Source organism: Glandiceps talaboti, chromosome 18 (assembly GCF_964340395.1).
Source record: "Glandiceps talaboti chromosome 18, keGlaTala1.1, whole genome shotgun sequence".
Taxonomy (NCBI): domain Eukaryota; kingdom Metazoa; phylum Hemichordata; class Enteropneusta; family Spengelidae; genus Glandiceps; species Glandiceps talaboti.
Window position 1 is genome coordinate 14,827,433 of NC_135566.1, and position 25,755 is coordinate 14,853,187.

Here is a 25,755-nt window from a genome sequence, read left to right on the forward strand (position 1 = left end):
ATTTCTTTCATTTATAATATAGAAAACCCTAAAACTTTAGAATATTGGCAAATTAGCTAAACAATATACCAGGAACAAAACGTAGGATATTGAATAACTTTGTAGATTTTCACCCTAAAGGAATACAATATTTTTAAAGAGGAACGTAATCATGACAATGTGTGAACATTATCTGCTATCATCTGCTGTGTTTATTCTATATTGATTCAGTTTCCAACCCCTAAGGCTGTATCTGTTAACAGAGTTGTTTGGCAGCTGTTAAATGCCCATAAAATCATATTGCCACCATTTAGTACCCTTACAACTATTCAATGTGCCCATTTAATTTAATAAAAATCAACTTAAGTATCAACTTGATTAAGATGAATTGCCCACCCCTCCATTTTTATTTTTGAACTCTTTTAATTAATGACAGTGCTAAAGTTTAATTTCAGTATACCGGTCAGTGTAAAACTGTTTGTTATCACATGACAAGTAGTATCCTGGCGAGGCACATGCCCTTAGTCTATATAAGCTGGCAAGTTTCTACAATAGCACCTGTGTTTTGTTTTGTTTTGTATCTGTAATACTAGAGGAAAATGTGATTTTATAGACATAATAAAATCCAATATTTAGGCCTAAAAAAATTGTGTGGTATCAATTATACTAAATTTTAGGTTGGGTAGCCTAGGTAGATTTCTAAAAATATATTTTTAAATATTTTTTTTTCATGTGTTCAGGTTTAGGTAGTTATGTATTCCATTGTTTTCCATATGGTCTCAGTGTTATTGGTTTCTTCTCATCAGATGTACAGCCATTATAGATTGGAAGGACAGTTTTATATTGTCTTTTGAAGTTGATTTCACTTTTAGCATCCATTATTTCTCATGAGATTTCACAATTTTCATGATTGTAGATTTTTTTCTCAAATACGTAAAAAAAAGTTTAGGGTCGGCAGTGAAAAACTAGGTGGGGTCAGTTAACCAGAACCAAACAATTTTTTTAGGCCTAAATATTGGACTTTATTAATGTGTATAAAATAAGATTTTGTTTGTACACGATGACTTCAAGTTGAGCAAACCAGGAGACATGTATATAGATTGTTTGTCCCCGTTTATGAAAAATGTATAAATTTACTAATTTCCAAATTTCAGCCGTTTGATATTGAATTGGCAGTAAACAAGTGAAAACTAATGATTTTAATTATCAATAACAGCAAAAATTATTCTATGATTTTTTAAGAGAATTGTGATATTTTCAATCTTGTCTCCATTCTTATTTTAATAATGTTTTGTAATTATATTATTGTATTCATATGATTTTAAAGATTTATAATGCATAATATGACAGTGTTTTTTGGTAAGGTTTTTGGAACCCAGGTACACAATGTATCATATCTGGAAGAATTTATAGAGATAACCATGTCGTGAAGTTGTAGTATGGTACCATAATTCTGGTGAGGAACTTGGTAAAATGTCTCAGGAACTTGGGTAAATTTTACCTCCATATCGCCTTTAGCAAAAAAAAAAACCCAAAAAACCTCTGAATCGGTAAAATTTCATAATTAACAATTAAACTGTTTTTGATCACCAGGACATAAAAAAGTAGAATATCTGAATTTGTCCATACATACATTTGTACGAGTATTATGCACATGGTGTGAATAGTTGTATGGTATCCAAGGAAATCATCCATGTTTCCATGGAAACCTTTTACTTTAGGTTTCACTTAACTATGAGGTGTCATTTTCCATTCATAGTGGAATTGGTCAGTTTATCACACATCAAAGTAACACAAAAACATGACAACAGAAAATGAGTAGGAGGTATTATATAACAAGTTGGGTTGACTTGTATGATGATGATGTCTTTGATGAATAACATGAAATGTTCTTGTAATTCAGTGGCTTCCTCTACTCTTCCAAGAGTCATGGCGAAAGGGTGTGTGACATCGGTACAAACAAGGTGACTGTTATAAGATTGAAAATGTGTTTTTTCATTTACTTTCTCCTTTATTAGTACTATCAAGATGTGATAGTTTCGTAGATGGTTGTTGATGAAAATCAAATCTGCAATATCGTTGCTGAACACCAGATAGATACATAACAATGACACTGCTGTTGTATGCTAGTATAATCTTTTGTTAGTGTTGTCGAGGATGTGTTGTTCCTTGGTAGACTGACTTTAAACTTTCAGACCACATGGAGCCTGTTTGTGAGTCAGCCTGGGGAAGAAAATGGAAAAAAAATAGAAATTCATTACTTATTCATTATATGTTGAAGTGCTGAGCTTTGTTTAAGATGATGTATTTTTGTAATCTGGCCTGCATCTATAGTATAACTAAAAATATGGTCAGAAGAAGATATTTTCAAGGTGGCTGATACAGGAGTATATATGTATTATGCCATACGTGAGCCAAGTTGAACAGAAAATATAGAATATATACTCTGGTCGTTCTACATCACAAGGCATGTCTATGTCATTGCTTATGCTGTGTTCGAAATATGAGTCAAAACATTCAAAAATGCCATTACTTTCCCTGATTTTTTTTTGATATTACTGGCGCTGGTATAATTATGTTATTCTCCAATATTTTTCTTCATTCTGCCGGAAAATACTTGTGACCTAAAGGTTGTCTCTACAAGTCTAGCAACTTGTAGCAACAAAAGACCCTTTAAAGTCACTCATATTTTCCTTGGCTGAACAAAAAGAAAACATTGGGAATAACATCTGATTACGTGGTTGAGATCATCAGAGAATATGAACCAGGGTTTCTTTTCAGGCATTCTTTGCAGATTAATGGATTCAGATAATTAATTTCATTGATAAAATCTTTTCTTAATTTTTTGTTTCATTTTAACAGAAGTTCCTTGACGTCAGCTCCTGATTCTCAAGCGGATGACTTAGAAGAAGACAGTAATGTGAACGTAGTTGTGAGGTAAGAAGTATTTCACATTTTGGTGAAATTTTACTAGAAGTCAATTTGATATACCACTGAAGTATTTTAGTTATTTCTTGTGATGCAACGCTCTAGCCTATGAAAGTCTGATGGAGATGCTCTGATTCTCGTACCAGGTCACATCAATATTTGGTGTTCACTAACCTTTGCTATATGGTGACTCAGAAGAGATCCCACATTTTTGTCAATTTGTCCCACATATTATAAAAATGTTGTCTTTTATTGGAGGGTACACTGTAAAAAGAGTTTGCATGCACAAGATACTTGTATAGATACAAAGAGATTCATCAATGTGGTTACATGGGGGGGGGGGGGGTGTAGCTATCTCACCCATACGATCAGGTCCTCAGCTCCAAAGCATTGGTCAATAATCATGTGATGCCATTAACACCTGGCGAAAAAATTCACTCCCTTGAAGAAGTCAATTAAGTCTAGACGAAATATTTGGACAAAGTAACATTTTCTGCTTGTGATAAAATAACCTTTATGTACAAGATGTTTGTATATGAACAATCCTGGAATATTCAATGGTAGAAAAGATTGAGTTTCTTCCTGTGAGAATTTGATAGGTAGTTGTTGGGGGTTTGATGGGATTGGGGAATGTATTCGGCAGCTCTGATGTCCAGTTGATTTACAAATGTAAAACAGCTAATGCAATTCATTGTTGCATGGAACGTTAATGGGTAGAGTGAGCAATTACTTCAAGTAATACAAGTCTTGTATTAGATGCTTTTCACTGGCACACCATGACTGTTACAAATTCAACCAAGTTGAGTAACTTTTAATTAGCTAACTTCTGTTCTGGTCAACGGATTGGCATATATGGAGACCACTTGCTGTATGGGCCTGGCATTGTATGTGTGCAATTTTGTATCAAAAATATTAAAATCCAGTAAATGAGCATTTTATTGTATACTTGGTTTGTACTGTGACAGACTAAACATAGTGTCTCCTTCATTGAGCAGGCATACATAAAACAACATAGAAATTGGGCCAGTTGTTTGTCAGGCCTACCAAATGATTTATAAACTGTGATCAGGGGAGTACACATGATCTATCTATAGACACTTTAATACAGTTTGATATAAATGATAGACATTTGGTAGAAAAGATCACCCACCAAATTAAAGATGTGGATCGGGTTTTATGGTATATAGTAGAGTGAGTTATCAAAGTCCATTGTTAAAGTCAATTTATCAGAATCCCCCCCCCACTATGTCCACATGTATAGTACAAAATGTAATCCCACCATCCTGGGTAATTTGATAAACTCAAAGTTACAAATTAACAGACATTTTATAGTATATTTGCTATTGTCGACCCTAGCTAGGGTCAATCTCTAGTCACAGACAGTATTTGTAATGTAATCAGTGCAGGATATAGTGACGTTTGCAATATAAATCCACAGTCACCAGTTACAATTAAAGAAATTCTTTTGTAGGAGTGCTATGATGGTTTATACCTACATATGTTACCGAGATTCAAAATTATTTGTAAATCTCTCCTGGCAAAACCTATCTATCTTCTGTCAGTAGTTGCCATGGAAATGGAATCAGGTGAAAACAGGGATTACTGTTGAATAATAGGATTCAAAGCGTAATGTTGCAATTGGTCTGTAGGCATAACATCTGTTCACTTTGAAGACTAAATCATGAGATATAATTAAGTGAGATGCAACTCTTTAGTTATGTTCTGATTAGCTTCTTTTGTTGTATCAGTTGTAAACATGTAATGCAGTTTTTTGAAAAAGTATGCATAACAATACATAGTGTTTGTGTAAATCTATCAAATATTTGATATAAATTATAACTAATTACACTAGTTTTTGTAGGTATAACATACACAAACTTCTAATAGAGTTCAAATTTTAAAATTTTCTATGACTATTACGAATTATACCATGCATGAGCCAAGTTGAACAAAAAAAGTGGAATATATATTCTGGTCGTTCTACGTCACAACAACATATGTCTATGTCACAACACCGTGTATCTATGTCACTGGTTCTGCTGTGTTTGAAATATTAGTCAAAATGTTCAAAATTGCCATTACTTTCTCTGATTTTTCTTTGATATTACTGTCAATGGTATAATTGTTATTCTCCAATATTTTTCTTCATTCAACTGGAAAATACTCATGACTGAAGAGTTTTGTCACTACGAGTAGTGACAAAAGCTGCTTGTATTTTCCTTGGCTGAATGAAGAAAAATATTGGAGGATTATCTAATTATTAAATGTACATAGTCATGTGTTTTGTTTATTATGTTTTTTTGTCATAGCAACCCTGAAATCACTTTTGTATTTTTTTTCAAAAGAGATATTTATTACACCTGTTGTAGTCAGTATTTTTAGAAATTAGAGTATGCAAATTTCCATTGAAATCGTCATTTGTTTGTAAACTGCCATCATCAAAGCATTGTCACTGAAACAAAAAAATACGTAATAAACATTGGAATAACTGAATAAGGATTTAACTTTAAGAAATACAGGTATGTAGTTATAACAATGTACTGTGTAACAAACCTGTGATTGTACTTAGTAGGGTGCCAGCAGAGATAAATAAAGTCGTCAAGTAATCTGTGTCATTTCAATTACCACTTTGCTAATATTTGATCAACTAGTCAAAGAACATGAACAATACATGTGTGAGAGATCAGAAGTGGTAACCACACACACAGTCTTTACTATGGGGAAATTCCCTAATTAGTAGACACAGATTTTATTTCTGCTGATTTGAAGGGCAATGATGACGATGCTAAATTACTTCAACATTTTTAGACCTAAAGTGGCCATATGGATGAGGATTAGGTATTTATTTTGGATTTTTAATTTATCATGGCTTCCTACTTGAAATATCAACGTGAAACAACATTAACCAAGTCTGTGTTTGTAACTCAATACATTGTAAAAGATTTAGTAAATGTCATTATGTGTAAAATCTTTGTTATTGTACATACAATAACAAACTTTTTACACATTATTTAGCTTTTTGCAATGTATTAAGTTTCAAACACAGACTTTGGCAATGTTGTTTTACATTGATTTTCAAGTAGGAAGCCATGATAAAATTGTTTTATGAATAAAAAATCCAAAATAAATACCCAATCCTCATCCATATAGCCACTTTCAAAAGGATAGGGCAGATTCAGTTGAACTTTAGTTCAATTCGATAATTTGATAATATTGCTTGGTGTTTCATTGTAGTCAAGGAAAAAAAAAAAAGGTTGTGAGATGAGATGAGGTACTAAGTGTGTCTGTAGATGTTAAAAAACTCGCATTGTATTATCTCTCTTTGGTGTATGTTTTTTTTTGTATGGATGAAAATACTGAGATAATCTTTTGGAAAGTAGATAGTATTTTTTTCACACATATATACGTACCTTAAAAAATAGGAAGTCAATGTAATTGAGATGTGAATTTGTGTAAATTTGTAAGGCTATTAAAGATTGAACAAATGTTGTAATTTTGAATCCCAAATGTTATTTGAATTCTAAGTATTGCTACAAGTAAAAGGTTGTCATCTCTATATACACCCAGAATCAAATCTTACACAGAACAAAATTGAAAAAATGTTGTGAAAATGAAAGATCTTAAAAAATCAATGAATAACTAACTAATCTTGTAGCTTGAAATGCTTTTAGCAGTGATTCAGCAATTTTCTTTTTTCTTTGTGTGAGTCATATTTATGCCTTAGGGAGAAGTTTGTATTTCATGACGTACATCCTTGTTTGTGGTCAGTCAAGTTGACAACAGATGTTTATTTTCATGAAGAAGGATACATTGTTGTAGTTATGAGTAAAAGACAAAAAGAGCTCAATTTAGTATTCAATTTGAACTTTTTGTTCCAAACACAACTAGAAAATTTACCTGAAATTTTCGACTGTACACTTCAGTCGTTGTCAACAGATTGACCCACTATTCAGCACACGTGACCTTACAGGACACGTGAGCCTAATAAGGGGTCAAAGGTGCCTGGAAGTTTGTATCGTCCCCCGTCTCTGTTTATTGATGGTTTGAGTGCTCAATTTGTGATATTTCTATATTGGGCCAAGAAAAACAACAAAGAATCGTGTCTGATTAGCACACGCATCACTGAGGCCAAAAAAAGAGAAAGAATTGTGTCTGGTCAGCGCGCATCACTTAAATACCATCGCATCGGTCTTTTTTGTGTGTGTTTATCCAGCCCATGCAGTCTGCAGATCCGAGGGGAAACACAAAAAATAACCCTCCCTACTTCAGTGAAGACAACTGCAGAGTCAATCATGAACACGCACACATACTTGCTTTAAAGTACTAAATATAAAGAACAGTAACCGCCATAAATAGTAGATTGAGTGACAGGTTTGTTGAGAATTAAAAAAAAAAAAAAAATCACGTCGTCACACCACTTTAGACAAAATATCCTGACCAGAAACAATTCTCTTTTCTTTTTTTTGCCGTATGATAGGTATGGGTGAATTTATCTATCGCAACAACTTCACAGGTGAACCATCTTGAGTTCATATCACAATATTTTGTTTACAACACAGAGAGATATTTCTGTACCCTAGCAATGGAAAAACTTCACTAAGTCTTGTTTTGATGTAGTGTTTCAGTTTCCATGATACTGTTAACTATAAAGGTATGAAGTTCATATCAGATAATATAAGATAAGATATAACGTTATTACAAGTTCACATGTATAGAAAATTGACAATTCTATTTGTGTACATAAGTGTAATGAAGACATTAAAGAACATTACACTGGCTAATGTTATAAGTATATAACTTATGTAAAACAATTTTCTTGATTAAATATTTTTACCTGAGTTTAGATACATACAGAGAGCAATTATAATCTCTTTTTGTTTTTATTGCAGTATAAATCTAAATTGCTCTCTCTTTTCTATACTATAATTGAATTCTGAACTGATAATGTAAATTATACTAAATAATGTATCTCTTTATTTATCATAATGTACTTGGTAAAAGACATGTTACAGCTAGATTTGGATGCACATGACAAGTAGCTCACACGATACATGTATGTGTATATGGGAAAGCTATCCCAGAATGGAGTTTACCATTCGGATAGCAGCTTCTTTTGAACAAGCTATGTTTTGTGCATTTACTCTGGAATGAAGGATTCTGGGTAGAAGACATACGGAGTATGCATGCTGATATTAACATAGCGTTTTAAGAAAAAATTAGATGCACAAAAATATGTACAACTTTGTAATAATAATAATAATTTATAAAGATGTTTTGAAATAGAAACAAAAAAGGAAAGTGGTACAACTGATCTCAGTTGGATTTATTAATGATAAGAATAGAAATGTAAATATGCATAACGTTAGATAAACGATGGAAAGTGATGTAATTGTCACATGTCAATATTACAATTGTAGGTGGTATTGTTCAAAAGATACTCTTTGGTATTTTTCATAATGTTAACGTCATGTGTGGCATAAAAGGGCTATTTACTTGTTTAAAATCACTAAACATGTTGTAGTCAATTCCATTATATATACATTGTGTATTGAGGTTATTTTATCACAAGCAGGAAATGTTACCTTGTCCAAATATTTCATCAAGACTCAAATGACATCTTTAGTCGACTGACTTTTTTCACCAGGTGTTAATATCGTCACATGATTATTGACCAATGTTGGAAAAGGTAACATTTCCTGCTTGTGATGAAATAACCTTTATATATATATATATATCATGAAACCGAACTAAGAATCTCTTTGGACCAATCCCATCAATATGATTTACATGTAGACTTAGTAGAGCCTTGATTATCAAAAATAATGAAAAGAAAACTTCACAGAATCACAGATCAGTAGAAAACTGTATATTGTACATTATACCATGCACGAGCCATTTAGAACAAAAAATATGGAATATATACACTTGTCGTTCTATGTGACAACGCACGTCTATGTCACGACAATGCGTGTCTGTCACTGGTTCTGCTACATGTGTTCGAAATATGAGTCAAAACGTTAAAAATTGTCATTACTTTCCCTGATTTTTCTTTGATATTACTGGCGCATGTATAATTATGTTATTCTCCAATATTTTTCTTTATTCAGCCTGAAAATACTCGTGATCTAAGGGTTGTCACTACAAGTTGAAAGACAAGTAGTGACAAAGGCCTCATAGGTCATGAGTATTTTCCTCGGCTGAATGAAGAAAAATATTGGAGAATAACATCTAAATGTAGGCATTTCACTTGGTAGGACAAGGCGTGTGTTTTCATCTGTTCAAAACATAGATGTCACATATAGCTTCAAGGCTGTACTTTGCACTACATGTACATGTATGTAGTACACTGTATCACTTATTCCTGACTGCCTAATTTCAAGGTTTATTTCACAGCTGTTTACAGGTTAAAATTGTAATATGTACCCCTAGGTTTACAAGTCCTAATAGAAACGTGTACAGTTTGATGTTAAAGTGAAACCAAAACTTTAAAATAGGTTGTCATGGTATAAAATTAGTGAACGTTTGTAAATCTTGGTGTATGTGTTGATGTTGCTATGGTGGACAATCTGAGGCAGGTGTTCTTTGTGTTGTCCAGACTGGCCATAAATCATTGGCTGTGTATTACAAACTCAACTCAGGTCCTGTAACACACCTGTAAGTGTAACTGAGTCCTAGTTATATTCTTGTACTAGTCATATAAAGATAATCCTACTTTTACCAGAGTTTGCTGGTGTCAAGGTTTTTCAAAGTACATGTAGGGTTAATATTAGAATATTTTATAATTTCAAAGAAAATTTCAGTGAAACTTACACCGCAGATGATGCTGATGAAATGTTGGTGAAAATTTGGAATTAGCTTCCAGTCAATATGTAATGAGAAAAATAATACATAGATTTTATAGATACACCCCCACCCCTAGAACTGTCACTTATATAATTACTTGCATACATTTTTTCAGATGCCGTGTTTTTGTTCAAATGTAAAAATAAATCTAACACTATGTTACCATGGATGCATGTATGCGTAAATCTGCTACCAATCTGCAAATAAACGCCAAGGTCTTTGGACTATTTCTGTACAGCATTTCATCAATTATATAGTTGGTAGTATTAATAAATAATATGTAAGACCAGAGGCACAATTGACAAGATGGCCTTAATGAGCCTTTAGAGAGCAAACCTTTTATCAGAGAGGAAATTATTGGGAGTGATTTGACTGTGAGTTGAATATGTTGATTATTGCTGTACATTCGCCTTTTGTTGCAATAAATTGATTGTTGACCTAAACCTGTCATCCATCAATATCATGGAAATAAGTTGATGTACAGTCGCCAAGGATACTTCCTATCATGGTTTTGGTCAAATTTCCTGGATTGCAGGATTCCTTTATTTGGAGTAGTCATTACATTCAGGGTTATTGACATATGTATGTTTGATGTTGGGAACCTGGAAAGGGGGAGGGGGGGTGGGGGTACTCCCAATATTTATTTATTTATTTATTTATTTTTTTTGGGGGGGGGGGGCCAAATTGAAAACATCTACTCATGTACAATCCCAAAATAGACCCATTGTGAGGGATTTTGAGTCAACAGACCCATGTAGTTAATGACTATATAGGGCCTCCCTGGGGTTGGGAACGTGTATTTGGAAGCAGAATTATTCAGTTTCGGCATAACAAGTGTACATGTGTATGAGAAGGTCATAGTGGCTTCAGGCAACCAGGTTTTAATTTGCCCTAACATGTTTGTAAAACATGCATAAAGAATCTATACTAAGCTATGTTATTAGCATTTCAAATGTCTTCATCAGCCTGTTTGGTCTGTAAATGTTTCTACATGCTCAGTTTATGAAATAGCCCCAAGGCAAAATAAAATCAATCTATGCAGCGCTTGTCAACTACCTGTCTGGTATAATTAATAGCCTTTCGAACAAAAAAAAAAATTAAATAAGTTTGTTCGGGTTTCCGAAATGTGAAGTTTTAATTTAAAATATGACATTATTGGCCAAACTTTAATTTGGAAACTGGTATATTGGTATATTCTGACAAGATTTACGACTGGGAAAAACTGTTTGTTTCACTTGTCCTAGGCATGTTGATGTGTAATCATGGTAAAAGGACATATGTCGTAACAGTGTAAATGATTCAGCTGTTTTGCTACGTGTGTATTATGAGGAACTTTAACTTTTTTTTGGCATACTGTAGATCTTATGGTACATGGCAGAACCAGAAGTATATACACTGTTTTGATTTTCTCATGTATAGATCTTAAGGTACACACAACTAGAAGTATATACACTGATTTTCCCATGGTATGTGTAGTTAGAAAGGTACCCTTTCTGAAACTAAAATCTGGAGTAACGCTAGCACTACTTGTAACGATATTGTGTCAATCTTTTCCTGTACAACTTATAAGCCATGTTGCTGGGTGATAAGACTTGAGTAGCAAGTATTCATGTATCGTTCTCACAGGTCGTAGTTCATGATTCATTGATTTTAGATGCAGTGATTGAATACAAATTAGCCCAGCTTTGTCTTGCAGTGGTCTAGTTGTGTCAGGTGGTAATACTAGGAAGCAGAATTGAAATAAAAATAGCCTGTAATTATTTGCCCTCGTGACTCCACCCCTGCAGGTGTCACACACTGACTCATACTTCACTTGTATGCATACATTCTTCATGAGTGTCATGGCAACAGTGGTTGAATCAGTTTGCTTTGCAGGCTCGAAATTAACTTTTTTCTTTGGTAGTCCTAGTGGGCTAAAACTTTCAGAAAGTGGTAGCCCCAAGGATGGTGACTAAGACTAGTAGTCCCATATTCCTGAACTGAAAACATAGTTCCTCTTTTGGAAATATGTGTGTCAGTAAAAATGCTTTCATGTCTGTAAATCTTGCACCCTTTAAATCATTGCATAATCAGTGGGCTACCAGCTGTAAATTATGGTAGCCCCATGACAAGAATTAGTTGTCTGTGTACACAGAACTACTGTTAATTTTAAGCCCTACTTTGAGCTTTCAGTGGCTATCTGTATAGTTTCCATGGTTGATTCAAAATTAATTTACGTCAATATACTTCTAGTGATATTAAACAAGTATGGTCAGCCAAAACTTTTTTTCCAGTCTTTGTGCAAATTTCATACACTTTCCTAAAAGTAAGTCATGGACGGGTTTCAAGTTGTTTAGACAAAGAATTTTTTCCATAGTCTTCCTGCCATTTTACTATTGTTCTTCAGTGTGGTAGATTACACAATGTGCGTGATAGCGGTTCCTCGGTTGTGTGATTCTAATCACCCTGTGATCAAGACAGTGTAAACATTGGAAGTCCCAAAACAGTACACTGCAAGTTCATGGAACTCTAAATAAACTAATGTACAGAGACGCCTCCCAATTCAATAGCTTATCACTGTTATATCAACATGTTGAGATAATAGTCCAAGTTTGTGTCTATCTTAGAAAACCGAAGGCTCAACTACAATGTACATGTACCAGGGTGATAAGTCATGGACTGATTTCAAGTAGGTTATGGGTTTCCTCTATCCAGACATACATGTACATTGTCATCTTGTGTGGTATTAGATAATTCTGTTTTGACTACAGAAGCACTTGTCTACCACTATTTATCAAGTTCTTTATCTGCACAGTTCACCTATTGTTAGTTAAGGTGGTTACCTACCTACAGTTAAAACAAATCATTAAAACAATTCAAAAGTTCTGTTTTGTAGGGTTTTCTAATCAGTTCACAATCCCTGTATTTACATGTAGTATTGGATACTTTGATGTATTCTGACGTAAAAACTACTTTTTGTTGAACTCAGATTTTAAAAATGTTTCAAGTAGAAATGAAGTTTACTAAAAGACATGACTGTATTAACAAGGTATGTGAGAAAAGTTAAAATAATTTAAGTGTCAAAACATAAGAAATTTATCAGAGATTGAACACAAATTGTCATATAAAATGATATATACTGAAGTGAAAACATGAGTTCAAAATGAGCCTGTAGCCTTCGTACTATAAATCACCCTTTTGTCTGGAAGTACTTGCCTAAAGTGGTGGACCAGTTTGTCATTCACGCGAAGTATTCAGCTTAAGGCAGTCTGATACTGCGATAAACAGGCTTGACAGTATGTGTATTGAGACAAATAAATCTCCTAGTTTGCTATTGATGCAGGTTTATGCATGTGTGTTGTTTGGTTGTAGTGTGTATGTGATAGAAAAGTAAATTAAACCAATTTTAATTTCAAAAGTGAAAAACTTTGATGGTCTGAAATTGAAATGCCATCGAATGTTTGTAAGCTGTTGACATTAATACCCACTCTATAGTTAGGATTTCCTATATATTATCAATCAGTGGTATTATCTGATTTTGTGAATGTCTCAAATTTATTTATGATTTTGAGATATCCTTTTAATATTTTCTTTTCATTTCTTGTTATTACTGAATGATCAAATATCGTAACTCATATCTTTTACGTTGATCCATAAATCTGACTTGACCTTTGACATCAAAGTTGTCACACTTAATACAATACATCAATAGTATTAAAGATCAAATTTTCATCTCCACTCTGACAAATGAAAGTGTTTGCATGAGTGCTCACACTTATTCAGTGAAGGGTAGTTGTAGAATTGATTATTTACACTTTTTACTGCAGGGGGATTTTCACCAATTAGCCTCAGGTAAATAGTCATCTTGCAGTTTAAAATGGAAATGATAGAAACTTAGTGACCTGTAAAAGTGGTGAAAACAGACTTGTTGTGATACGTTGATAAAAGGAAAGGGAACAATGAAAAGGGACATCATGTCTTGCTGAAGTTGAAAACTCGCCAACACTATATATATTTAATTAAAATCTGAAAACTAATGCCAAGGCATTAGTAAGTTCACATGTGTTTTCCAGATCATAAAGTTAGTTCTTAAAACAAAGAATTGGGTCAGGAAATATATTAGAGAACAATTCTTGGTACCTGCAGTAGCATTTTACCTCTTGTAGAGGGTCAAAATAGAACAAGAAGGTTGACTTATTCTCACATACATTTATATATGGGAAGCGCATGGAGGGGAAGTCATGGTGTTGACTGAAAAAACTGAACATTCATTATTTTTATGATGCGCCTAGGTAAACTTTTCTAACACAAACATGTCAGTTGAATTTTATACCGTTCACTTTTCAAAAGGAAACTTTTCAAATCCCTCAAGCAGAAATTTTAAAATGTGACCATTTCCTTTCTGTAATTTCCATTTCAGGGTGCGACCACTCAGTACTCAAGAGAGCAGTCGTACAGATGCAATAGGCATTGAATTTCCTGGTGAAAACTCAATAGTGGTAAGCTATGAGTATGACTTTCCTTTTCAAATATCGTCTTAATCATTTATTGATGTAGTCAGTATTTTCAGTGAGACTTCAAAGCACCGGCTACATTTCCTGCAGATCTTATCAATTGTTAATCGTCTAATTCTAATATTCCGGGAATTTTGTAATCTTGGTATCTGGTAGCCTGGAACGGTTGATTAATAATTCATAAATATCTGACTGCAAATGAGACAAATTCACTGATAGATTTTTTTTGATATGTAACTTGATATATTGAAAGTGCAAATTCGGCTCTAGGTAAAGATGTATGTATTACAGTTTTAGCATTTGTAAATCAGTATTGAATATGATAGTGAATGGTTGAAGTACTCTTTGTGATCACTTTGGAGAGTTTTTGGAATATAAACAGCTCTTTCTAAATACTTTGGAGAATTTTTGTAATCAGATAAACTTGTCTTTGTAATCACTTTGGGGAATTTGTGGAATCAGGAAATAAACTGATCACTTTGGAGAGTTCTTAGGATCAGAAAATAAACTTTGGGGAATTTTTGGGATCAGGAAATTAACTGATCACTTTTGGGGAGTTTTTAGGATCAGAAAATAAACTGATCACTTTTGGGGGAATTTTTGGATAAAAAAATAAACTGATCACTTTGGGGAATTTTTGGGATCAGAAAATAAACTGCTCTTTGAAGTTTGATATATACTGTTAGAGGCCCGCTGCACATTAGGATCAAACCTAGGTATGAAATACGGTTGTTTAGCAAAGCTTAAGGGGTCTAAAACAATAGAACAGTCCCATGTATTAACTCTTATTAAGATTACACTGTTATGCGATGACCTGGGATTGAAATTTGGCCCTTTAAATCAATTTGTCTAGGTAATGTAGTAATTGATTTGTTGGATGATTAGAAAACTGACTGGTTGTTTTTCTGGTTGATTGGTTTGTTTAATTATTTATTTTTTATTTTTCCATCAGATTGAACACCAAGGTAGAACCAAGTCATTAACCTTCAATAATGTATTTGAACCTCCATCAACTCAAGAAGAAGTGTTTGACAATTGTGGTATCAAGCGACTTATAGAGATGTCTATGGACGGCTATGCCTGTACTACATTTGCATACGGACAAACTGGCTCAGGGAAAACTCATACGATAACAGGGCCCTTGTCTTTGGTAAGAGTATCAATAAAGTCTGATTTCTGGCTTAAAAGTGGCCATATGACCACAGCTGACAGTGTATCCTATTTTGTCACTGAAAAACATGAAATATTGACAGAGTTTTTTATGTATTGTGTTTCCATACATAACAAATTAGTGATATTTGAAGTCAGAAGTCAGTGTGTATGACAGTTGTAGAACTGAATAATTTAGCAACTTGTTATAGGTATATTATCTTTCGTAAATTGTCACCTAAACTGTGAAAAGAAACCCCTGGAGATGACAAATGGATTACCAAACTGAGTGACATAGAAATCATTTAATATTCCTAATTTAAACATTTTTTGTTGTTGAAATTAATGAATTTGTCTTTTTAAAAGATTGAATTTCATGGAAATACTCAAATAGGTAATTAGCAGTTAGGTAATTAGCTAATTAGCAATTTGATATCAGTTTGTGTAATTAGCATAACCCTAGTATTGAATTCCGTTTATTGTTACAAGTGGAACTTGAAGTGACAATTAGCTAATGGGTATTTTTCTTTTTAATTATCTAATTTGTCTTTTCTCAGTTTAAGGTAAGCTTGAGTCTACTTAACCTAGCATCAAGTAAAGTAACTTGTCAGTGCGTAGTCTTAGCAGTAGTAGTGATGTGTTTAATTATCATTCCATATAACGTCAAGTCGTTGCCCTGCAGATATCATATACATTATTTCTGTTTTTAAAAAAGATTTAAAATATATAAAATAAATTGTCATGTCATAGAGCCCATGGTAATGGTTTCCATAGCAATTGATAGGTTGCCATGGCATCGTAGTGGCGACATTCAGAGTGCATAGGCTACTGGTTTCAGACAGCTGTAAATGATCATTGTACGATTTGTAAGGTTGGGATGTGTGTTAAATGTGAAGCGATAGACATGATGGTAAAATTACATTCACGCATGGCTCGCCATCACAATTCGTGTTCACTTTCTGTGTCCAGTTTTGTAAAGGTCTGTAAGGGGCGACGTCAAAAGATCGATGTTTACAAAAAAACTTAATTGCTTTAGTTTGGGGGTGGGGGGGTTTTGGCCAAAATAATTTCTCAACCGTCAAAAACGATTTAACGCCATACTTGGCAAATTTAGTACGATTTCAAGGCTGCTTTTACCTAAAACACTGCGTACAGTCGGTCCGATTTATCAGCAGTACGCGGTTCAGCTTTCAAATTTGCTGCAAAATAGGTATTTGGGAACGAGGTGGGTATCCAGAGTGTGCGTACGCACATTTCATCAGTTGGCGTCGTCGAGACACGAAGGGTTCGTACAACTTTCTGGTCCATATATGTTCTCCTCACACAATTTAGAAATGCCCTTCGAACGACATTCAGAAACTAACAAACAAGATTTGGGAGTTAAATATCAAAAAACAACAGGGCAAATCCCGGGCCGGTGTACAGGAAAGCGCAACGAAGTTGTGGCATGCCAAATACAAAAATGACCGACGGTCATTAGCCGAGTTCATGTCCCAGGAGGTCGAGTCGAAACAATCTATTTTGAAATACGTTAAAAAATATGTTTGAAAGTTAACGAAGTCACAGTGGGTACGTGATCAGAGCCGATCGTTCAATCGTAGTGGTAAATTTTAAAGGACCTTCACGATAATTGATTTCAATAGACTATGTGGATAGGACGCGTGACGTTGCCATAATCCACCTACGCGAAGGTTCTAAGTTAGGCCATAAGTTATAACGTGAAACTAATACGAATATTCGTATTATTATATTCGAATGTAAATCCGGAAATTACCGATGAGATGTCATGTTTGATGTGACCTCTCAACTTGGACTAAATTGTCGTAGATAGCGTGGTATTGCGAATATTTATTTCTACACTCGCAACAAGTTGATCGTTCGACTGATGTTGATTCAATCCTTCGTGAAAATCAAAAGTTCGATCGCCTGAAATAATTATTCAGCAATAGTTTAGCCATTTCAAACATATTTATAGATGTTTGTAGATGATTGATAGTTGGAACATGCATGTGAAAGCCGTGGACGCCGCGTCAACGTGTTCATCACTGTCGTGGTGCGATGTCACAGTCAAAATCAATTGAAACGTGCGAATATATACGACTCGACAGAAACAGCTTGAAGGCTAAAAAGCATGAGAGCTGGTAAATACAATTTCTAGTTGAAACTATGTTTTGCAGAGACAGTTAAATGTTTTACAGTTTGAATTGCAATGTTTAATACTACATATAGTTCTTTACTCCAGTGAAAATGGTTACTTCATCCGATCTAATCTTTGGAATGGCCTTTAATGGGAAGTGGTATCCTGCTGTTTGCAAAACATCTTGTCAAGTTTTATGAATCAAATCTATCTGTACAATCAATTTAGTCGAACTAGTTAACAAAGGCGATTCCTACACTTTCCCGACCGGCCCTGTATTTTTCAGTTAAACAAAAATCATCCGATCAAAGTGTTGCTGATGAGCCTACACTCAATCACGAAATGTCTCCCATTTCAAAAAAGAAAGTGAAACCAGACATACCAGTATTAGTAATCAATGTGACTTGACGTGTAAATTCAGTGTTGTTGTGTTCTGTCGGTTTTCAATAAAAGTATTTTTCTGAGTTAAAATGGTTTTCTATTTTATTTATAATTCAGTACTATTATATTGGTACGTTGTTTGAAAGTGGAAGTATGTATGAGTCTGAAACGATTTTCAATTTTAGGTCAGTTAAGTTAGATGGGGGGGTGGGGGGGTCTGGGACCTAACTTAAGCAATTAAGTTAGATATATTATATTGAACTTTTGATGTTGCCCCTAAATGTGGTTTTAGTAACGCTTCAAATATTAACTATTACTCCATACAAAGTAGTGCATATGGTATAACTTGTTTGCGTTCTGAATTCAAAAAGGAAAAGGAATTACAATAACTAACTTCTTTCAAACTTTCCTACTAGCTAGAAATACATTTGTATAAAGTTGAAATGAACAGGTGAGAGGAGAATATGAAAAAAAGTCAACAGATTTGTCTTACAAAATAAGAATATGACAGAACCCCATGACACGTGAGTGTAAGTTTAGCGTACTTGGAGTATTTGTGCGAGTGCTTTTAGTGTTCTCTGCACCTGTACTTTCACAAGCGTAGCGAGTGAAAATACTCCTGAGTATCCACACTGGAACTCACGTAGCATTGGGTTCTGTTATTATTACATATATTTATCTGAAATGGCAAATTTCCATAAAAAAGCATAAAAATCATACAATGGGATTTCGTGTGTAGCGAAGGATTGCATCCTCATTTGCATATCATTTACATGCAGGTATGCAATAATGTTTTCGGTATTGCACTGCAGTGAAAATGCTACTAATATGTGCGTGCACCAGTGTAAGTAATCTCTGGTACATATGTAATAATATGCTATTATTTATCAAACTTGGTCCAGTATTCATCACATAATGCTTAAGCCTTATTTGAAGTCAGGAAACATGAAAATGTAACATTGATTATTTTGGTATTGTAGGAGGAGCCCCCCAACAACAAGATGTTTGGGTTGATAAATAGATCGTTTCAGTACCTTTTTGACAGGATAAAACAAAACTCAGAATCCAGTGGTATCACCTACACACTGACGGCTTCATATTTGGAGATTTACAATGAACAGGTAAGATCTCTCTGAAATATTTACCCATCCCTCCTGTGACATGCCTCACAAAGCGAAAAACAAAATAATTGTGTTTCTGGTAACATGGCCTCAAAGAATAGGGATTCGATTTATTTATCTTTTGACTTGTTTTTATTTTGCAACTTCAACCCAAAACCATACAAAATATCGCTCAGAATACCCCTTCTCTGATAGTTTGATGAACTATGTACAGACATCACTGATGAGGAAAACAAAACAGATGTACATGAAGGTCAAGAAGACAAAGAATTTCTTATCTTTTTGTTTTAAATGTTTAAAAAGTGATTAGGGTCGGCGGCTTATCAGAAATACACCATTTTTTTTTATTTCGCCTAATCTCTGAGATATATGTTCCCTTCTTCTGAAATTGTTTAAAAAAATTGATACTGGGCATGAAAGAATTTATAGTATTTTATTCTAAGGCAAAAATTACCATGCGAGTACATTTTGTATGTAAATGTATATACCTTATCAAACATGTATAGTTGAATGGGGTTGTCATAACAAAGGACCATTTGAGAGAAGGTCCCTTTGTTTTGAACCTATTGAAAAAAATTGTTTGGGAAGATAACGAGAGAAGAATATAATTGAGCTTAATTTAGGAAATTTACTGAAATTTTAATTTGTTTGAATAGTATTAGTATGTTTGATACCAAACTGATAACATACAATGATTCCAGAATGAATCACGTGTCTTCAGTTTGAAAGTTCCAACTTGACTTTCAGTAAATCTTGTTGTAGTAAATTATATGTGTCACCTAAAGTCAAGGTTTGCCGTTTGCCCACTTCGTTGCAATCCTTTAAAGGCCAGCATTTCAATCCCAGGTTTTCACATTAGTGTTATCTTATCAGTGGACCTATAATTATTACATGGAATCATTGTATGGACAAACTTTTTCTATAGTTCTGCCAGACTACTATTTTCACACCTAAATTTTAATCTTAGAACTTGCAAACCCGCCATGTTGAATGTTGCATCATGGGAAATGTGATAATAAATACTAATCAATTAGCATTGTAAACAATAATGTTACATTGTTTTTAACCACAAATAATCAATTCCTAGTCGCCCTTGATCATTGTGGGAGGTTTATTTTATCAGTAATTTCAGATTAGGTATTACGATAACCACAGAAAATCCCACAGTCCTTTGCATCTGAGCATGCTCAGTCTGGATTGCAAGTTCCCTATTGAAGTGGCCCCTCACCAAACCAAATTTTGGCATTTCACTCTTTTGTCCCCAAAGAACGCAAAAGTACTAGCTCTAGTTTGGGTCTCAGTATTTGACAAAATATCTATGGCATCGTCATGACAACTACACCACATGTACAGTTGGTATTTAATATATTTAAAGATTCTCTTAAATATTTAATATAAAAAAAACTGGAGGTAAAAAAAAATAATCTCTCAAATTTGATTTCCTTAAAATGATCTACCGGTATATGATTGCTCACTTAAAAGGCATTTGAGATTGAAGTCAAATCTTGTCTTTCATTACCACGCCTACACCAGATGTACAGATGGTATTTGATATACTTAGATTATCTTCAGTATTATTTCATAACCGAAATACCAGGGGGTAAAAATTATAATTTCCTAAATTGAATTTTCTTAAAATGATCTTATCTGATTGCTCACCTAAATGTCATTTGAGATTAAAGTCAAATCGTTTCTTGCTATGAATATTTGATAAACTGATACAACACATAAAATTTAATCCTGTGTAATGCCTGTAGGTTAAAGATCTTTTGAATCCATCGGAGAGAGCTAACCTAGCAGTGAGATGGTCTAAAACCAAAGGATTTTATGTTGAAAATTTATTTATAGTGGAATGTGAATCACCAGATGATCTGATGGCTGTGGTGGAAGAAGGTGAGTTTTTTTTAATTTCTTCTTAATACTTTTGTCATCTTTGTGAAAATATCAAAATTAAAACTATAGTTAATGCATTTATCCTTCATGGAATATTTAATTTTTGTGCCTTTTGACTGATAAATAAAATTGCCAACTAAAGTAAAAGCATGTGATTATCCAAAATTAGGGATATGCTTAATGGCTTCTATTATATGAAATCATGAAATTAAATGATTCTAAAATCCCCATAAGGTGGTCACAGATTCATATATAATATATAGAATTTGCTCATTACTTGTAAGAAAAAGAGGGATGTTCAGTTCAGTTCTATGTAATATAAAGTTACATATAGACTTTAATTCTTGGTACCTGCAATAGTATTTCACCTCATACTAGACGGTCAAAATAGAACAAGAAGGTTGACTTTCACGTGTGCCTGTATTAATGCATGTGAAGCGTGTGGCATGCAAGTTATGGTGTCAACCAAGAATGTTCATTATTTTTATGATGTGCCTTGGCAGTAATATTCTATTTCAGGTACTGAGAGTTGGTTCACTGTATTGTCTACTGTATCTTTGACCTTTGACCTGTGTAGACTGGTTTTATATTGATGGCACTGTGTGGTACAAATATATGTATTAATGTAAAATTCTAGCTGTTTGTCGCGAATGATATATGACTGTTGGCAGTTTTTACATGTGAGAAATAGATTGAAATAGTTTGTTGTAATCACCTATTAATCACTAGCTTTATCAATCAGATAAAATCAGGTAGAAGAGAGATTTAAATTGTGTACTTCCTTTTATCCCCAGAGAATAATGATAGAGGTTTGGTGAATTTACATAACAAAAGGATACATTGTTATGTAAATCTACCTATCTTCTCAGGAACTGAGGGGTGGAAGGTAACAGTAATACTCTAGAAAGCCATACAACTTGATCCGTAGCATCAGGAGAACCATGTTTGTGTGTTCTGTTATGTTATTTGGTAGTTCACTGTTTCAAAAATGTTGGGTATTAAAACCTTGTTCCAAATCTTGCATTGTTTGCATCAGTTAAAGTTCCTTTGTTCATGCACAGAGTTCTTGAAAGACGATGTTTGAATCCGACTGACAATTCCTTGCAGTACACAAGATTTTAAATCAAGATTTAAAAGGTTAATTGTTCAGATAGAGGGTGGTGAACACCTAACTAACTTTAATCAGCTACATGGAGATCAGAAAGATAGGAAATGAATGACAGTAACCCCATGTTATCTGTCCAGCTTCTCTCGCTGATATCATTTGTCTGAGCAATATCGATAGATAATGATTATATATTCGTGTTGTCATTGTCTTTCAATTTATCGCTGATACTGGTTGTTTTAATGAAATAAGAATTTTAATCGGTAAATCTGAAGCTACTACGCCAATTCAAGCATTTTAGAAACAATTAAGGACTTTGACACGATCCTGGGTTAGGTTTGTGTAATGGAGTGAGGATTGACACTCATACTGAAAGCACACTATCAAATTTCTAACTCTACTAAACATTCTTTAACTGTAATGTCTGTGTTGATACTAGCCACGCTACCAAACCTCTTTGACCAAATACCATGTTTATTGTGGGTTTTTTCGCGTTTCTTTATGAGCAAGGATTTCCCAGAATATCAGAATTTGACCCATTGTCTGTTACCGTCGGCTCTTGTATAGGGTTCAGATACCTGCATGAGAAATGATCCAGGGATAAGGTTTATACATACAGAATTCCTGAGTACTGCATATATAACTGGCAGGGGTAAACATATATACATTTTGCATTTTGACAAGTGTTCAAATTTGATTGAAGTAAATGTAATTTGATGAAAAATGATCCCGGGATAAAGTTTACCTACAGAATTCCTGAGTACTGCATATAACTGGCTGAGTACATGTACAATTTGTATTTTGACCTGTGTTCAAATTTTGCTAAATTATGGCTCGAAAAAGAAAGCATTACAGAATTTCTGAAAGGACAGCTAAATCTGCTTTTCATCCACATGATATGCAATGAAAAGATAATTCAAAAGTATTGGCTTTTTATTATTTTCTTTCCAAGAGATTCCTCAACGATAAGAGGTTGTCATGCAATGTTTATACCAAGTTTGTAAATCGAGGGGCGGGTAAAGAAATGCTGTCACCATCAGATTTAATACTGGTAATAGTAGCAGATGTTGGTGTGGTGGTCAGTGTATGCCTACAACAATTTCATGGTACTTGCACTTTGTAATCTATCCAAGACATGGAGAAGAATTATGGTAACACAAGCAATGTCTTTCAGTGTGTTTCAGCTTAAACATTAAAAATAAATTTTTAAATTCATGATTCAAGTTTTTCAATGCTGGGTTGTCATACTTTAAATTGTTTGTAATTATCACTAGGATTATTGCTGTTCGGAAATCTTGTCAAGTTAAATAGAAGTAGAGTCTAATTTTATCGTGTACTGAAACCCGATCCAAAGTAACCCATGAAAACAAGTTTATGGTTGCTATGTTTATAACTAAAACTGGATGTTTATAAACTTCATTGTAATGCTATACACTTGTACAAAGGTCAGGAGTTTTGTTGAGTGTACTGTTGGCCCTTAGCTAGACTTATCTCCCGACTTAGGTTACTGGAAAGGGCAGTGTTTATATGACATGATATACGGCATTATATTATGTACCTAAAGCATGGTGGATCAGTCACAGACAATCAACACAGTTCATATTTCTAAACTCACCTTTAGAAGTTTGGACAGAGTTGTCATAAATATTTGCTCTAAGTATCCAAAGATCAAAACTGAGTAGATATGTCCTTGGCTGTGTGCTTAGCAGCAGGCCTCCACTGTTTGGACATACAATGAACAAACATTTACCATTCATCTGCTACTGGATTTATGTTACTCAAAGGTGTCTAGGCTTTCAGATAAGCTACTTATTTGCTAATACAAAATGGATCTTCACAAATTCGGGGGGGGGGGGGGATTTTGTGTGTAAAATATGTACTGGGATCGTCAGTTTGTGCAACTACACATCCATGTATAATATTTATTTTGATCACTTGACTGATGTATGAGTAATGTACAGTTGATATAATACAATCAACAGGTGGTTGTGTTCGATGACGTTTTTGTCTGCCTAGACAAGGATGTGTGTTGTTGACAGAGGAAGTCAGGGATGTACACATTTAAAGCCATGCTGACATCACAACAAAGCAGTCAGGGATATACACACTGACGTATATAACAAAAGTCAGGGGTGTAAACGCTGACAATGATATCACAACAAAACAGTCAGCAATGATCAGTGTAGAGTATACATCGGTGGACTTCCCCCATACAGTCAAGGCCATCTATTATATCTCATTACAATCCATTGATCAGTGACTTCCTTTGTGCTTTATAAATTCCTCTAGCCTCTACTGAAGTGAGTAGCAACTGTTGTGTACAGTATGATGGCTAAGGGTGCTGTCCTTGTTCTTTTCATACCCCTTCTCCTGAGTTCCTCCCCTTGGTGCCATCTATCCTCAGCCACTAAAAACTCCAGTCAGAGTCTCCCAAGGTGTCATTCATCTCCTGCAATAAAGTGCCTCAAACCAAGTCCCCTTCACCTTCCCCATCAATACTACAGGCAGAGATATGCTGCCTTTATCCTACCTTTTCATGTCATGCAGTTCTTATACTTTCTTCATGCATGCACTCCTCTAATTCTCTTGAATCTTCCCCTTGATGCTTCCATTCTTCCGTTAGATGCTGCCCCACCCCCCCTTACCCATTCTATTGGATCATTATACCTTCATGTGGGTATCCCCATAACCCCTCCATTGGTTCATTACCTTCCTTTTAGGGATTCCCCCCCCCCCCCCCCCACAGTGGTTCGTTACCTTTCACCCTCGTATTAAAAACCTCTTTATCAAATGCCTGATACATAAAGCTTTCAGTTAGGATTGTGATATACCAAATAGACATTGCAAAGTAAATCTTGTCATTAAATATTGCTAAGACTATAATGGACTAAGGCAAATATTCATTCATTTGGAATGTGAAATGATTTGAGTTTTTGCAAATATTGGATTTTTAAAATACTGGATAGATGTCAGTCTAGACTTTCGATATAAACCAATCTCTGTTGTTGTGTTTATCAGCTGACCTCTGTGTAGTTGTGTCCTATGTATTAGTTGTTAATCAGAAAATAATGATTGTCAATCAGTCAATAAACCAAGTCAGATGAGGGGAAAACGATGAAGTGTTGAAGAGATACTTATGTGATAATGATCTTGACTTGGTCCTGTATCACTTAGTCGGAGGATAGCATCTGTAATCTTTATTTAGTAGAGTACCTCATCTCATAGGAGTCATAGCACACGGTAGATGGTGGAGGGGTCCTCCATGTCTGTGATAGCACTTAAATAGATACTACATTCACATATCAAGGACATCTAACTTTTAAGTTGTCAAGCTGATAAGCTAATTTTTAGGCCATATCCAGATTGGATTTGTCAAATATATTGCCTGTCTTAGTCTTGATTTTAAATAAATAGATAGGTAATTATTGAGAATTACATCATTAAAATCAGAGACCAGAATGCAGTCACGCTCAAACATTTGAGACCTGGCGTTAAACTACCCTCTCACACTGGGAACTAACCTAGCCTAACTCTGGGCTGACATTTTATATATATTTTCAATCTTGTTTTTTTTTAAAGTCAGGGGATGACCAGAGTCGACTCTGAGTCCAGTGTGAACCATCTAATATTTAGTCTGAAAGAGCCATTTGGTGTTCGTCCATTTAATGTATATAACCACTTGCTACCCCCTCATGTGTTAAATGACGAATCTCGCAGTCTACCTAA

General features: G+C 34.3%; 1 protein-coding gene across 1 annotated transcript in view; it reads left to right on the top strand.

Annotated features, from left to right (window-relative positions):
* LOC144449728 (uncharacterized) overlaps positions 1–25,755 on the top strand; it is a 50,422-nt gene that overhangs the window by 589 nt on the left and 24,078 nt on the right. Inside the window, exons 2-6 of the mRNA XM_078140306.1 lie at positions 2,842–2,916; positions 14,150–14,228; positions 15,196–15,399; positions 18,891–19,031; positions 20,789–20,924. Coding sequence (XP_077996432.1) covers positions 2,842–2,916; positions 14,150–14,228; positions 15,196–15,399; positions 18,891–19,031; positions 20,789–20,924 — 635 coding nt within the window. The remainder of the gene's footprint in view (positions 1–2,841; positions 2,917–14,149; positions 14,229–15,195; positions 15,400–18,890; positions 19,032–20,788; positions 20,925–25,755) is intronic.